We start from the raw sequence: 17360 nt of genomic DNA, 5'->3' as shown, positions 1-17360 counted from the left end.
TTTACAAACTGCTCAAATTGTATTTTATTTAGTTCAACAAAATCGTTTCACTCTCTGCTGGCTTCTAGTACAATTGAGTTGAATACCCGTACATTTATGTTTGAATTCTCATGTAATAAAAATTGGTATACCTTTAATGTCCGAACTGACAAACTCTACGAAGCTTTGTGCTAAATTGACTCGATGGCGTGTCAGTATCCCAGAATTTAGTCGCAGGTCCTCAACTTAGGTCTGGTTGTGTCTGCAGTAACCAAAGTTGAGTATCGTGAGTGTAATGTCTAACGTAGTTGCTGCTAAGCTTTGGTGCGGTAGGCCTGGTGAGACTCTCTAATGCTAAGATACCTCTTTTCTTTAAATACACTGTTTGCTACACGTCACATTGCCTTTGAAAATATAAGGACAATGTTTTACAACTTTACTCAAAAGTAACGTGATTCATTTTGCTTTGCGAAAGAATTGAAATTGATCGTCTGCCGGGATATCCTTACTAAAAAACTCAATAACATGTGAACATGTGAAGCAAATGCGATTTTAAGTTTTTTATGGAATTCAGTTTTATGTCATTATGCTTAGTTATTACTTAACTAAGATTACTGATTGTGTTCAATTCTCATTGCGCTTTAATATTAGCACAAATAGTTTTAGCTTCGAAATTTCTATCGTATGCGTATGTGTGGTCTGCCTTCTAGCAATTTGTGCTTCATAGTTCAGCAAGACAAATATCTACATACTATGAACACGTATCTGCATATTCATATACATATACAGGATTTGTCCGGAAAGTAAAAGGACTGTCTTCCGCCGCGACTATACTACGGAGCGTGCGCGCACCGACTGGATTCCATAGAGGGCGTTCCTAGCTAAAGATCGAGTGGCTGGTCAGTTGTCTTCGAGCACCTGGAGAGTCAGGACAAATATTTTCGCGCGACGTGTTTCTGTGAGTGTGCATGCCGCAAATGCAGTGTTCATTAAAGAAGAGGTACGTGAATAAATCTGCGACAGAGACGTTTGATTCAATCAAGCACGCATACCCAGATGTTGCTTTCGGAAGAAGTGGTGTGTTTCGGTGACACCAGCCCTTTTGGAGGGCCGGGAAGAGGTCGCTGATGAAGGCCGTGCTGGGACTAAGTATTCGTTTAATTGACAAGATGTTAAATTTATCAAAATCTGTGATTCATGATATTATGTCGGAGCACTTGAACATGCGCAGGTATGCGCGAAAGTGCTCACTGGCGACCAGAAATTGCGGCGAATGGAAGTGTGCCAAGGAAATTTGAACATGTGTGAAAATGACCCCCAATTTTTAAATAACGTAATCACAGGTTAAGAGTCATGGATCTTTGAGTTTTGTTTGTTTCCTCACCTGAAAAAGCCGATGAAAGGCAAGTATTTTGAGACGACAGAGGGGATGGAAGCAGCATCCACTTCGGCTCTCAAGACTACTCCGGAGAATGCCTTCCGTGACGCCATCAATGCTTGGAAATCGCACTGGCACCGCTGCATCGACGCAGAACGAGCCTGTTTTGAAAATTTTTAAAGAATGTAACGATTGGTTCAATAATTTTTTTTAAATCGACTGAGCCCTATTACTTTCCGCACAAACCCTGTATGCTCGTCTGAACTAAAATTCATATTTCAATTGGGTTGAGACATGTATCGAAAATTTATGCGAATCACACTTTTGAATTTTTGAACTTTGTCAGCAAAATGACAAAGTAGCACTTCCCTGCCTTTATAGCCATCGGCCCTTCATCTTCTGACACCTGTCGAAGCACAAGCCAGAGACAAGTAGGTGAGACATACAACAACAAGGCAACAATAGCAATAAAACTGATGAAAAAACGACTATGGCTACGTTAAGTTTTAACGGTGTTCAGAGCTTTAACTTATGATAGCGGACGCGCAGGTGCAGCAAAGGGGCATTAAAATGACAACGACGTGAAACGCACTTCTATTTAGGCTAGTTTAAAGAATTTTCGACGACGATGGGGCAGACAACGTCAGAATTCACATCCAGTGTTTAATAACTATGTAGAGTTGTGTCACTTGCTGTTCTTGCAGTCGACGTCAATGAGACATAAAAGCCAATAAAAGTTTTCGATTAAATGTGCTGAAAAACCCGAGTGTGGAGTGTCATCAGTGGGGAATATGATCCATAAAGAGCCATTTCCAGGCTGCGCGTGTGTGTGGCGAAGGGAAAGGTTAAATTCATAAAATCGAGAATAAATACAAAAAGTGTACGTAGTAGGTATGCATATACCATACATATGTACATATAACAACACAAAGATTCGGGTGCTCGGGTAAAATGTGAAGGAAAATCTTATGCCGACAGAAACAAGGTTATTAAAAGTAATAGAAAGTTAAGAAAGTTTTGTTTGTGCAGGATAGTAGTGGGTGGCAGAAAAAGTTTAAGTGCTTCTGCGAGCTGCTTTTAAGTGCTCCGAATTGTTTACTTCGGGTATATGCCCTAGGACAGCCAATAACTACGTAAAGCATATCCGTTCGACCTGCAAATGATGTCACACAAATTTTTGTAATTTTATATTGAATTATATCCAAAATGGTTAAATTAAAGTCAATTAACCTTTGATTTCTGAACAAAATATGTAAAATTAGTAGCTTAATTTAAAGAAACATTCGATTCGAAACATATTTATTGAGATAATACTTACTTATTTAGCCGCATAACGTAAAGCTTCTTTTGAATTGTTTCACCGTAAGTAATTGCAGATATAAATTAAAATGTTGTGTCAGATTAGTTAAGGTCATAAGGTTCCTCTTGAACAGCTAAAAACGCAAGTGTATTGTGATTGTAAATGAAAGGACTCTCACGCTGCTGTAATTAGGTAAAAGGAAAACATCACATCCATTTCTGATCGACAATCAAGCTCTGATGCTAATTGCATTGCTCGCGGCCAAAAGCCTATGGCTTCTTCTCCTTATTCATCCATCTTCGATTTCGCGGTGGGTACAAGATTTGATAGGGAGCAGACATAAACTTGAGGATTATATACTTCCCTCCACCTTGACCCCGTCCTCCATATATATGGAAGCGAATGTTAGCTAGCACTCAAGGATTTATCCTTTCGCCTTTTCCCGAGATATGGCTCTATTTTTTATAATCGTGCACATCAAACTGGTGCTGGAACGTTTGGAGATTTCGTTAAACGGCGGTATTCGTGGTTCCTTACAGAGTGAGGATTCTTCTATCCAGATTCTTGCTCAGCCTGCTTGCTCTGGTAGTGCTGCAAAATTTTGGCTGCCAATCACAGATCGGATTTCAGCTCCTTGACTGCCGTCATCTGCTTTCTAAGTAGATCGATAATAGTCAACTTTTTATGACCGCAATTGTAAGAAGTTGTTCTTGACATCTACTTCCAACAAGATGGAGCTACGTGCCACACCGCACGTGCAACAACCGAATTGTAGAGGTTGTGATTTAGCACCATTAGACTACTTCTTGTGAGGCCAGACTCTCTCTAAGTTTTAGAAGTCTATATTGAACGTGCTATTCATAAAATACGACTTGATTTGTTGAAAAAGTACTCGAAAATTGGACTAATTTATTCAAAAGGAGTCGTGAGGGCCATTTGAATGACTTCACATTAAATAAAAAACATTTGAATTTTCTTAACTATTATTATATTTTTAAGAAATCATATCACCTTTATTAGAAAACTCGTTATATGTATCCTTCAAAAAATCTACTTTGTATCCCATACCCGATATATAACCATATATGGACGCTTGCACCCCACATTTTCCTACATTTTTTTAATGGAGTTTGATAAAAAACATTTCTTGGTTTCTGTTCTGGTGCGTAAATGTACAGAGAAGATGGGTTTCCAACTCGTGAACTCGCCACGTATATCTGGTCGTGTGAAAAACATAGCATTTCCAGATTTATGCCACACTCTTCTAGCGACTATTCTTGTGTCCTGTTGACTGCCATCGCAAATGCAATTTACCCTGGAAACTGAATACGTTTGAACTGAAATGGCTATCCCCTTGTATTCGATAACTGCGTCACAATCAGTTGGGTTCCATTACACAGTTCCGGCGCATGAAGATTGCGAAAAATAATAATGACAGATCCAACTTTGAGACACAAATAATGCTGCGGCATACCAAACCCCTCCAAATAATTTAGAAACTCCACTGGGTAATTCACTGCTCCTCTTTCATTGTCAAGACGATCGATCGATTTGTATGAGCACAAACATCCCGGAATTTGACTTTGAATCTTCCAGTTTAAGTCATTAACATCGGTATTTTTGGCAGCTAAAATTGCGCGTGTACCCAAGCTATCGCAGTTATGATAATTGGGCCAATGTTCGGATAAACATTCGTGAATTGACAAAAGGCAGGTGAAATTGATATCAAACTACTGAAAGTATCAAGCAAAATTTGCCCATTTCCAATTCTTAGCGAATACAATGTAAAATGTCATCGCCAATGTCATTTTTTTCGTATCCCATAACTGCCGCGAATTTGAAGGCTGATATGTCGAAATGATCTTCGCGAAAAGTATGCGAACTTAAGTGGCATGTGAAGTAGCTATCGCACTGTCCATCGTTTGTTTCCAGTGATTATCATGTTCAAGCAATTGAAATTGCTGACATGCTTCTCAAAAAGTTGCACACACTGTATCATTCACAATACGAAATGACTTAAATGAGTTTGAACCGCGAGACGCACAGCAGTCGGAAAACGTTCATGAATTGCAACAGTAAATATCCTACAAAGCGCTTTATTGTGGTTCACGTATCGACCCATTTGATACTTGCTGATCTCATCTCCTTCAAGGCCAATAACCGCCATGTTGCTTTCTTTGATGACGTATTTGATTGGTTTCACCAAACTGCAATACTCAACATTGACATGAGTTTTAAATATGAATTAGACAACAGTGGCGAATATGGTGCGATCCATGTGCTGTCAACTTCGATGCGTTGACAACATCAATATTCACGCCTCTAAATTGAATGCTAAGTGTTCTGCCATTGCCGTTTTTGAGCGAGTTTGCGTTTCCGAAAGAAAAGCACGTGGATAGCATTTACTATCAGACATACAAACCGAAGTGGGATTGTGATGTCCGCAAGGTCCATGAACATATTGGTTTTCACCACTTCGTAAAATTCTGGATATATCTCTGGATCAGGAATTTCCGCGGATTGATGAAAATGATTTCATCAATTTGATCTGGTGTAACCACCATCCCCATCGAAAGAAGAATGTGTTCTTGCGCAAACCTCTTTTTTGCTACTCAACAGAATACACCCAGCATCTAACAGCACCATATATACCTTACATTGCTTCAAGATAAAGTCCATCAAACATCATAGCTGTCGTTTGAAAAGTCGTGCTTTGACGTCGTGACGATTGCTTGCTAACTGACCGCGATCCATAATTCCGCACGTGTGTCATCGCATCTTGCCTTGCCTTGCCTTGGCCTGCCATAAATTGATGGCATAAATAAGGCCGACCGATATTAGAGCGACCTCTTCGTGGCTTCGTAAAAATTTTCAATCTGTAATTGATCACTTTGTGTGAAACACACGTAAAGTTTTCACCAAATAATTTTCAATAATTTTTCTTTTGAATAGTCGGAATAAAAAAACAAGCGACCGAAATTGAACGATTCAAATAAATTGAAATACAAATCAAAATATTGAAAAACAAAACAAACAAAAATTTAAAAAAATATGTATGTACATACATATGTATGTATGTATGGAAAAAAGTTACTTTTTGGAATTATCCAATTTTCCGACTTTTTTTCCTGAAAAGTATAAGGTATTTTTATTTCTAAACCTTCCCCGATCCACAACAAACAACCTCTGAAAATTGCATCAATATTGGTGCAGCCGTTCTCTTAGCGTTACTAACAAACAAACATTTATTCGTTTGTATGAGAAAAAGAAAAGGGCTGGTTTTAGGAGTTTTCCGGCAATTATTCGAATTTTTCTTGCCGTAAAAACCATCCTTGAACCCCAAAGAACATTACAAAAAAAGAATTGGCAAGATTGGTCCAGGCGTTGTTGAGTTATGTATGCGTAGCAATACATTTTGCGATTCATTTTTATATACTTACATACTCGTATGTACATATAAGATAATTACAGTAAATTCTATGTAGTAAAGGAGCATAGCAGTAGCTTTGTACAATGTTTAGTTATTTGTGCCTGTTCATGACTTACGTCAAGATTATAAATATAGACATTCCGAAAGTTTTGTTTTTTAATTTTTATAATAAATAAATATATTAGGACAGTTCGACCATGCTGGAGCAGCTCATGGTGGATGATGCCTTCTAATCCCGCCAACCTTCTTCTTCTTCTTAATTGGCGTAGAAACCGCTTACGCGATTATAACCGAGTTAACAACAGCGCGCCAGTCGTTTCTTCTTTTCGCTACGTGGCGCCAATTGGAGCGAAGCCAGGTCCTTCTCCACTTGGTCCTTCCAACGGATTGGAGGTCTTCCTCTTCCTTTGCTTCCCCGGCGGGTACGGCGTCGAATACTTTCAGAGCTGGAGTGTTTTCGTTCATTCGGACAACATGACCTAGCCAGCGTAGCCGCTGTCTTTTAATTCGCTGCACAATGTCAATGTCGTCATATATCTCATACAGCTCATCGTTCCATCGACAGCGATATTCGCCGTGGCCAACGCGCAAGGACCGTAAATCTTTCGCAGAACTTTTCTCTCGAAAACTCGCAACGTCAACTCATCAGTTGTTGTCATTGTCCAAGCCTCTGCACCATATAGCAGGACGGGAATTATGAGTGACTTATAGAGTTTGGTTTTTGTTCGTCGAGAGAGGACTTTACTTCTCAATTGCCCACTTAGTCCGAAGTAGCACCTGTTGGCAAGAGTTATCCTGCGTTGAATTTCCAGGCTGACATTGTTGGTGGTGTTTACGCTGGTTCCAAGATAGACGAAATTATCTACAACTTCAAAGTTATAACTGCCAACAGTGACGTGAGTGCCAAGTCGCGAGTGCGACGACTGATTGCTTGATGATAGGAGAAATTTCGTCTTGCCCTCGTTCACTGACAGACCCATTTGCTTTGCTTCCTTGTCCACTCTGGAGAAAGCAGAACTAACGGTGCCGATGTTGAGACCAATGATATCAATATCATCGGCATACGCCAGCAGCTGTACACTCTTATACCTGTTCGATTAAGCAGCTCGAATTATTTTCTCCAGTAGCAGATTGAACGGTTCGGAGAGGTCCTTCCCGATCCTGACGGAGCTTTTGGTGTTGCTCAACGTCAGTTTACACAGCCGTATGAGTTTTGCGGGGATACCAAATTCAGACATCGCGGCAAAGAGGCAGCTCATTTTCGTGCTGTCGAAAGCAGCTTTGAAATCGACGAAGAGGTGGTGTGTGTCGATTCTCTCGTTTCACGGGTCTTTTCCAAAATTTGGCGCATGGTGAATATCTGGTCGGTTGTTGATTTTCCGGGTCTCAAGCCACACTGATAAGGTCCAATCAGTTTGTTGACGTTGGGCTTTAATCTTTCACACAATATGCTCAATAGAACCTTATACGCGATGTTAAGGAGGCTTATCCCACGGTAGTTGGCGCAGATTGTGGGGTCTCCCTTTTTGTGGATTGGGCAGAGCACACTTAAATTCCTATCGTTGGGCATGCTTTCGTCCGACCATATTTTGCAAAGAAGCTGATGCATGCTCCTTATCAGTTTTTCAACAACGTGTTTGAATAGCTCGGCCGGTAATCCATCGGCTCCCGCTGCTTTGTTGTTCTCCAGACGGGTAATTGCTACGCGAACTTCTTCATGGTCGGGCAATGGAACGTCTGCTCCATCGTCATCGATTGGGGAATCGGGTTCGCCTTCTCCTGGTGTTGTGCATTCACTGCCATTCAGCAGGCTGGAGAAGTGTTCCCTCCATAATTTAAGTATGCTCTGGGCATCGGTCACTAGATCACCTTTGAGGGTTCTACAAGAGTATGCCCCGGTCTTGAAACCTTCAGTTAGCCGCCGCATTTTTCCGTAGAATTTTCGAGCATTACCCCTGTCGGCCAGCTTATCAAGCTCTTCATATTCACGCATTTCGGCCTCTTTCTTTTTCTATCTGCAAATGCGTCTCGCTTCCCTCTTCAACTCTCTGTATCTATCCCATCCCGCACGTGTTGTGATCGATCGTAACGTTGCGAGGTAGGCAGCATGTTTTCTCTCCGCTGCAGCACGACTCTCCTCGTCGTACCAGCTGTTCTTTTTCATTCTCCGTAAACCAATGGTTTCGGTTGCTGCTGTACGTAAGGAATTTGAGATGCTGTCCCACAGTTCCCTTATACCGAGTTGTTGACGAGTGCTCTCAGAGAGCAGGAGTGCAAGTCGAGTAGAGAATCGTTCGGCTATCTGTTGTGATTGCAGCTTCTCGACGTCGAACCTTCCTTGTGTTTGTTGGCGTGATTTTTTTGCAGCACAGAGGCGGGTGCGAATCTTGGCTGCCACAAGATAGTGGACCAAGTCGATGTTAGGACCTCGGAGCGCACGCACATCTAAAACACTGGAGACGTGTCTTCCGTCTATCACAACATGGCCGATCTGGTTGGTGGTTTTTCGATCAGGAGACAGCCAGGTGGCTTGATGATATTTCGGGCCCCGGCGAAGTAGATCAGCCTCAACTAATTTGGGGATGTTTCCTCGTGGAGGCTGAATTTACCGACCGTCGTGCCAAAGATACTGTCTTTGCCCACCCTGGCGTTAAAGTCGCTAAACACGATTTTGACATCGTGGCGGGGGCAGCGCTCATAGGTGTGCTTCAAGCGCTCATAGAAAGGCATCGTCACATCGGGCGCAAATCAGCGATACGTTGAAGAAACTCGCTTTGATGCGGTTTGTGGCTAGACGTTCATTCACCGGAGTGTGGAGATGGCGATGGAGTCTCTCTCCCACCACGAACCCCACACCTTGTGCTCTTTTATATGGCCACTGCAGTAAATGCCACAAAGACCTAGTCGTCTCAGTTCTTGCCCCGTCCATCCCGTTCATCGCATTTCCCGCCAACCACTCAGCATAACTCTTCGAAGCGTCAATCCTGGCTTTGCGACTATTTGTTGAGCTTCACAACGCTTGGACCATGATATTTTTCGCACATTATTGTCGTATTTGATCCACTTTTCGTCTTCTGTTACCATTCGCTTCAGAAATAGTTCGTTGTCATTTCGTTTCAGCAAAGAATCGCAGATGTCAATTCGGCCCATTAAATTTTCCACAGACAATTCATGTGGTACCCAAACATTGAGCTTCTTTTTGTAGCCAGCCTTTTTTAAATAGTTCAAAACCGTTTGATGATGAATGTTAAGTTCCTTTGCGATATCATGGCTGCTTATGTGACGGTCCTGGTAAATCTTTTCCATAATTTCATCGACTTTTTCAACGATAGGTCGACCAGAGCGAGGTGAATCTTTCACATCGAAATTTCCAGAACGGAAGCGACCCAACCTTTGTTGTGCTCACGAACTGATACAGCATCGACTCCGTAAGCTTCACAAATTTCATTGATGGCTTAAGTGACATTCTTCCCTTTTTTATACAAAAATTTCACAATATAGCGAATTTCTACATTATTTTCACTCATTTTAGAACAGCTTTATCTTTTTTTCAACTTCCCCGAATTCTTTTTTTTTTGTTAATTAAAGCTTAAAATCTCACCTTTTGAACACTATACTGCAACGACATCTATTGACTAAATACGAAAAGACTTTTTCGACTACCCAATATTTTTCGCCGATATGTGCCACTGACCGCTCAAAGTTTGTTTCCGTTAATTTGCTTCAATTGGAATAGATCACTTTCTCTTCTTCTTATACAAAACTCGACTACAATTTTGTTAAACCAAATGAACAACTTTTAAAAATATGTAACTAAAGCTTGACACAAGATTTTATTAAAAAGATTATACGTATTTTATTTATATACAAATCAATTTGCCGCTTCCTTGCCCCAGCGCTCAGTTGGGAAATGATTCCGCAACAGTTTTACAAAGTAAACAAAAGAACTGCAATCATTAATCTACATATGTACATATCCAGATGCTGTGGCTAATCTGAAATTATATATACTTGTTCAAATTGAATCCTTTATTTGAAAGCACTGATATATTTGACAATTTAGATTTCGCTAAAACAAATGTTTAATTAGTCTAGTAAATAGATTTTTATGATAAAAAGTGGATGTGGCTTTAAATCAAACACTTCGCCTGTCATTGTATATCTTAAATTTTGGAATTTGGTAGTAATTTGTTTTTTAAGTTATCGAGCACTGAAGAAAAAAAATAACACCACAACACTCTTTTGTATCAAATTTAAGTCGGTAACTTAAATTAAAAATGTAACAATGGAGTACAGCTCAAAGATAAGGAGTGGAGAAATGGCAAATCGAAGACAACAATTGTAGATGTCCAATGCCAAATGCTTAGAGCTTAACAGTTATATACTTGTATTTCTTATTCGCTTCGCTGCAGAGGTTTTTCGATTTCAAATCTGTATAAAGGTGTTTAAAAAGGGTATACATATTTTTGTTTTTTAGGTGTAGTTCAAATTTTTTGAAATTATACCAATTTTAAAAATCGCACAGTTTTTAACATTCTAACTTTTCCACCTTACTCCCAAATATTTATGTAAGTTAAAATTGTGCTTTTGTGTTTTACTGCCATGTAAATGCCAGGGAAACCAGGTGAATTGTAAGCAGTTGAGAATAAATGAATGAACTGTGCAAATAAGCAAACAAATGACATTACAATTGAGCACGTTCGAAATGAACTGCAGCAGGAAAAAAGAATGTAAACAGCGACAAAGAGGCAATAGTTGCAGAAGCTGATGTCAGCCGAGTAGCAAATGGCTGAGAGAGTGAATCAAACCAACCCCCCTAACTAGTTAGCTCCACGGCTATAGAAGGGCATATACAACTACATATACATATGTGTAGAAATATATGTATATGTAATATGTCTTAAAAAAAATAATATAAATATAATATACATATGTCCAATAACATATCCGATTTCTCAATCTGGATGATTTTTAAAACATGTTATAATACCAGTAATTTTTGCACTGGTGCGTTAAACGAATTTTAAAGACCGATGCTACGACTGCTACTATGCTGGTCTCTTTCGACCAATTCAGCGAATTTATCGCAATTTTCGACGACAGGTCTTCCGGAGCGTGGCGCATCTTCGACCACCTCTACACCAGAACGAAAACGTTGAAACCATCGTTGTGCGGTGGAAATGGAAACTGTATCGGGTCCATAAACTGCACAAATTTTACGAGTATTGGCGGCTTGAGATGCATTTTTGCCTTTATCGTAGTAGTAGTGTAAAATATGCCGTATTTTCTCTTTATTTTGCTCCTTGTTTGCGACGCTATAACTCACGAACGACTTAAAAGAAACGACAATCAATCAAACACGTGTTAGCGCGTGAAATGAGCTTTCCAAAAAGGTATAGCATGACCCGATGCGACGAATAAAACGCCAACTAGCGAAAATACCGCAAGACTTTTTTGACAACCAATATTTCTTTTCCTTGTATATAGTGGGAGATTTTTTGATATTTTGCATGAAAGAAGAAAAACTAAAACCTTGAGAAAATAATATTATAGTACACAATTTTCCATTCTTGAAAGACATTCTTTTGAAAGCTACTTTTGAAGTTATACTTCAAATGAGCTGAGCATTCATACAAATATTTTATAAAAGCATAGTGTACTCCATTGTGTACTATATGAAAACGGTACATTTGATAAATATCATTAACTGCGTACGAGTATAACTTCTTCTTTGTAGAACGGAAAATACATATTGTATTTCAATATCACTTTTGCAAAGATGTAGATTTACTTGCATTGGACCCATTTGCAAAACTAAAATCAGCTCCATCAGCAACCTCCTCTAAAGCACAGGATGTAATTCTCTGATTCTGCTACACGCTCTTTCTTAAATAGTACTTATGTTAAATCTATTTAAATAAAATCTAGAAATGCTAATCATCTGTTTAGTAGCTCATCAAGGTTATTTTTGTATTCATTTTTTCTTTGCAGTTTGGTGAATTGGACGATGGAGGATGCCCCACAGATTCGCCGAGCACTCACAGAAGCTCTTAGTGTGTGGGCCCACAGCTCCAAATTGACTTTTAGGGAAGTGAGGAGCGATCAAGCCGATATCCAAGTGCTTTTTGCCCGGTAAGTTTATTAAGAGTATAATAGGAGAATATGCACCAGCCTGATTTCACTGGCTCATTTTATTTAATTCCAAAATATATTTCCATGTCCATTAAGAAAACTGTTCTTAGTCCTTTCTAATACTACCTATGTGTATTACATAATCATAAAAATATTAAATAATAAAAATAATAAATTGATATAAAAAAATATAAGTTTTTATTATGGGTAAGATTGTATTATGTTTTTTTTTCTCTATTGATGCCACTCCGTAAATTTTGGTGAGTGAAATTTAAAATTCTGTGCATACGAGGTATGTTCAAAAAACTATAGAAATTTTAAAATTTCTCCGGTTTGAAGAGTGCGAAATGTTTATTTATTATAGAATTTCATATTTTTTAGTTATTGTCATTTGAATAACAGATTCTATATAAAAAACAATAAGAATAATAAAACAGATTCTATACAAAAAAAAATTAAGATGTCCCTGAAGTAAATGGATATGAATATCATCTTAATTTTTTTCAATTTCAGCTGTATTCATTACTTAGTTTGTACTTCATTCGCTTCTACTCACTTAGTTGTAACAAATGCATTATAATTTGTTTTTCTTTTTTAATATTAGACGAATATATTCTTAGTGCAAAAAATTGTATCTGTCAGGCTTTATTGAAGCCGTGACGTCTTATATGCAAAATAGCTTTTTTGGTAATGCGGCGAGGTAACCTTGAAATACTTCTGTAGAAGTATATGGTATGGTGACGGGGAGTTTATTAGATTGACTTGTGTATATACAGTGGACCAATAAAGTTTACATAAACCTAGTTCTATTAAATTACGACACGTTTATTTGTTATAAAATTAATAAATTTTGTGTTTTTTTTTCTATCCATTTGAAAAGATGTATATTTAACATTAAATTTAGCATATGAAAATATTTTTTTTTACACAAATAAAAAAAATTAATGCTAAAGCTAAAAATGAGCATAATTTATATCAAAAAATTTTACGTACACTAATGACTGTTTATATAAATCAAAAGTATTTAGAATAGTTTTAGCGATTTTTGGCTTACATTTTGTTGCTATTATAGTCCCAAGACATCGATGTATGCTCCTCACTCAATTTTTAGTATTATTTCCGTATATCTTGACCCACTAAGTCCATGATCCAGCTTTTTGGCCTTATTTTGGTGAAATTTGATGTTTTCGAATACGATTTTCCAAAGAGTTCAAGATATTTTGAATATGATTATTGTATGGTGATTGCGGGACCTATGGTGTTATTTTTAATTCCATAACAACCATTCAGGTATAGTCGAGAACATATTTTGAAGCAGTTTCACTTATAAATTATACAATAAAAATGCATATACAAGGTGCATTCCAAAGTAAACAGGACTTAAAAAAATAACAGAACAAATGATTTTTTCGGCAAAATCAATTTATTTTATTCAAACAATACAGCTTTTTGCACGGTCCAAAAGCATGTCGAACGAGTGTTTTAGCTCGTTGGCCGGTATGACCGCCAGTATGCCGGTGCAAGCCTTTTGAATGGCATCTACGTCTGCATAACGCTTTCCTTCCATTGGCAAATGCATTTTTCCGAAAAGGAAGAAGTCGCACGGTGCCATATCAGGTGAATTCGGGGAGTGGTTAATGGTAAAAATGTGTTTTTTGGTCAAATAATCGGTCACAAGCGTCGATCGATAAGACGGCGCATTATCGTGCAACAAACGCCAACATTCATCTTCGCGATATTCGGGCCGAACACGTCGAATACGACGCACCAAATGCTTCAAAACTCCAAGGTAGAATAGAATCGAGATGTTCGATTCCATTTCTATGAATTTCAATGACAGTGACGCACAGTTTTGATAAAATTTCCGGTGATCACGGATTTTGATTGGCCCACATGTTGATCGTCATTATGTCACACGAAACGTTGAAACCACTAGTGCATTCTGCTACGGGATAGGCAATCATCGTCATAAACTTGTTTCATCAATTGAAACGTTTCGGTAAAAGTTTTACCAATTTTAAAACATAATTTAATGTTGGCTCTTTGTTCGAAGGTTTTTTTTCGCACCGATAACACAAACATACTGACACTTAAAACGCAATAACTTCACTTCCAATCGATGAAATGCCATGTACTCAATTTTGCACTTTTGTATGTACTCAGCATAAAGCCAGTTTACACCGTTAGTTTTGAATTGTTTGCTATCATCTACGACCAGTAATGCAAATTTATGTGTAAAAACGTGTGATTAATAATAAATAAAGTGTTATATCAAGTGTACCGCAATAATATTCTGTATTAAAAAAAATGAAAAAGTTATCGCGTGATGTGGAGAATAATGTAGTTTTCTTAACAAATAATGGTGCTTCATATCGGGAAATAGCCAAGGAGTTAAATATTAGTCAATCTGTGGTGATTTGCGTCCAAAAAAGACGACATACTGCTCCCAAAGAGCAAACCAAAGGCCGCCGCAAACTGTTGACCGACGCGGATGCACGTCTTATGATGGCAGAAATGAGGCAGAACAAGACCATTACACCGAAAAATACTTTAGTTGCCAAAAATAAGCACGTTAGTGAATGGACAGCACGACGAGCGCTCCACAACATTGGCTATATTTCAGCCGTTAAAAAAAATAAACCTGCATTATCCAAAAAGAACCAAAAGGCTCGAATGAAATTTGCAAGAGAGCATAAAAATTGGACGATAAATGACTGGCAACGAGTTATTTGGTCAGATGAATCAAAATGTAATCGTTTCCAATCGGACGGTAAGCAGTACTGCTGGCGTCGCCATGGTGATACCATTCAACGCCACCACGTCAAGCAAACTGTGAAGCATGGTGGTGGAAACATCATGGTTTGGGGATGCTTTACTTGGTGGCATATTGGGCCATTACACAGAATTGAAGGTATAATGAAGAAGGAAGACTACCTCACCATTTTGCAGACTCATCTACCCGAGTTCGTTGACAAGTGTGCCTATCCTGAAGAAGAAGTCGTGTTTCAGCAGGATGGCGACCCAAAGCATACTGCGAAAATAGTGAAAATATGGTTGAGTGAGCAATCTGATGATGAATCATCTGATGAATTGGCCAGCCCAAAGCCCCGACCTCAACCCGATTGAGAATTTATGGTCAATCGTGGGAAGACGGCTGGGGTTGTACCAATCAGCTCCATCAAACCTAGAAGAGCTGTGGGCACGAGTACAGCTAGAGTGGCAGAATGTACCAAAAGAAATAATACAGGAACTGGTTGAAAGCATGCCAAAGCGTATTAATATGGTACTAAAAAATAAAGGGTTATGGGCAAAGTACTAAAAAAGTGCTCCACTAACAACTTTATTGAAAAGTGCAAAATTGAGTACATGCGAGTTATTTTTGTTATGGTTTTTTATCTCTATGAATTTGTTGCTTTATGTTTTGAATTTTTTGTTGTTTTATTTAGAATGGAACAACGAATAAACGAAAAAATATTTGTTTTTATTTTCTTTGTTATTACTTATTTTATCGTTCAGAAAAGTAAAGAAATGAATTATGTACTCATTTGTGCACGCCACTGTACATATATATAATAGGTTATACATATAACCTACAACTATCTCGATTAGTTTTAGGAGATACAAAAACTGTTAGGTGAATTCTCTCTAGCAATAATAATGTAATTTAATGGAATTAGCGAGATTTGAGGCAGCAGCCGACACAAATATATACACACCTATATATATATATATATATATATGTCATTCGGATTTCTGAAAATAACTTTAAACTTAATATTCCGCCTAAATACTTTTTGTCTCGATCATTTTCCGATTTACCATTTACATACACATACACGCATACATAAATACTCGTGTGTAACAACTCTGATAAACCAACATGTTTGTATTAAAACATAAATCAAATATATAGATAATAAAAAAATAATAATAAAAGTAGACCGATAGGGATACAAAACGACGCCATATTTTTCCCTGCTCCTTTGACATTGCTCTTCGCCAAGTTAGCCATTTCATCACGGAAAGATATACGATCCAACAACGAGTCGAAATTTTTCAAATTTACCACCGAAATTCGAAGTCAGTGGCCTCAACTTTAAGAGCACTACGTCCAATTTATGGTCGTCATAATCGTCCTGTCAGATCAGCAATTTGAGTTCATCAATTGGAAAAATTTGAATCCACAGTAGTAATTTAGCAGTGCCGATGAGACAAAGAGGTCCAGCGATAAGGCTCATTTCTGGCTGAATGGCTTCATTAATAAGCAAAAGATGCGTTACCATTGGTCAGGCAGCGATCAACACATTACGGTTTGGTGCGGCGGCGTCATTGGGCCGTACTTCTTCCGTGATGATCAAGGCCGGCACGTTACAGTGAATGGGAATAGCTACCGCTCAATGATTACAGAATATTTTTGGCCTGAATTGGATGATATGGACTTGGACAATATGTCGTTCCAAGTGAACGGCGCCATAAGCTACTCAGTAATGTCAATTGTACGCTTCGGTCGGTCGATTTAGGCTTGAAAACCGTAGAAAATTGGGTTCAGAGTCTGGACTTCTACAAGCGGGTCCGTGGTGGCCGTGAAAAAGAGATCATGTTGGCATCGAATGTACTTTCACAGGAATAAATAATTTTATTGCTATCCTAAACCGTTTTTGTGTTGTGCGTTCTTATTGAAAACCCCGTTGCTACTTATAATGTTTTCGTTTTTCTAACAAGTTTCGTACAAGGTGTTCCAAAGTTAACAGGACAGGACTGAATCTAGCGCCCTCTGGTGGCGCCATCTATATGTCGACTGCTGATCTGCTATCTTTATCGATTGCCAAGTGAGAGTTTCATGACATTTCAACGATTAGAAGTTAAATTATTGCGTTTTAAGTGTCAGTTTGTTTATGTTATCCGTGCGAAAAAAAACCTTCGAACAAAGAGCCAACATTAAATTATGTTTTAAAATTTGTAAAACTTTTACCGAAGCGTTTCAATTGATGAAACAAGTTTATGACGATGATTGCCTATCCCGTAGCAGAATGCACTAGTGGTTTCAACGTTTCGTGTGACATAATGACGATCAACATGTGGGCCAATCAAAATCCGTGATCACTGGAAATTCCATCGAAACTGCGCGGAAATTCATCAAA

The 17360-nt window shown here is 38.5% G+C and overlaps 1 protein-coding gene across 1 annotated transcript in view; it reads left to right on the top strand.

The window, feature by feature from the left end:
* The window catches only part of LOC126754526 (matrix metalloproteinase-2), a 380711-nt gene that overhangs the window by 329923 nt on the left and 33428 nt on the right, over window positions 1–17360 (top strand). The window contains exon 4 of the mRNA XM_050466600.1: window positions 12079–12219. Within this exon, the coding sequence (XP_050322557.1) occupies window positions 12079–12219 (141 nt within the window). The remainder of the gene's footprint in view (window positions 1–12078; window positions 12220–17360) is intronic.

Source organism: Bactrocera neohumeralis, chromosome 4, assembly GCF_024586455.1.
Source record: "Bactrocera neohumeralis isolate Rockhampton chromosome 4, APGP_CSIRO_Bneo_wtdbg2-racon-allhic-juicebox.fasta_v2, whole genome shotgun sequence".
NCBI classification, from domain to species: Eukaryota; Metazoa; Arthropoda; class Insecta; order Diptera; family Tephritidae; genus Bactrocera; species Bactrocera neohumeralis.
The sequence above is the reverse complement of the archived record's forward strand: the minus strand, read 5'-3'. Positions and strand labels throughout refer to the sequence as shown.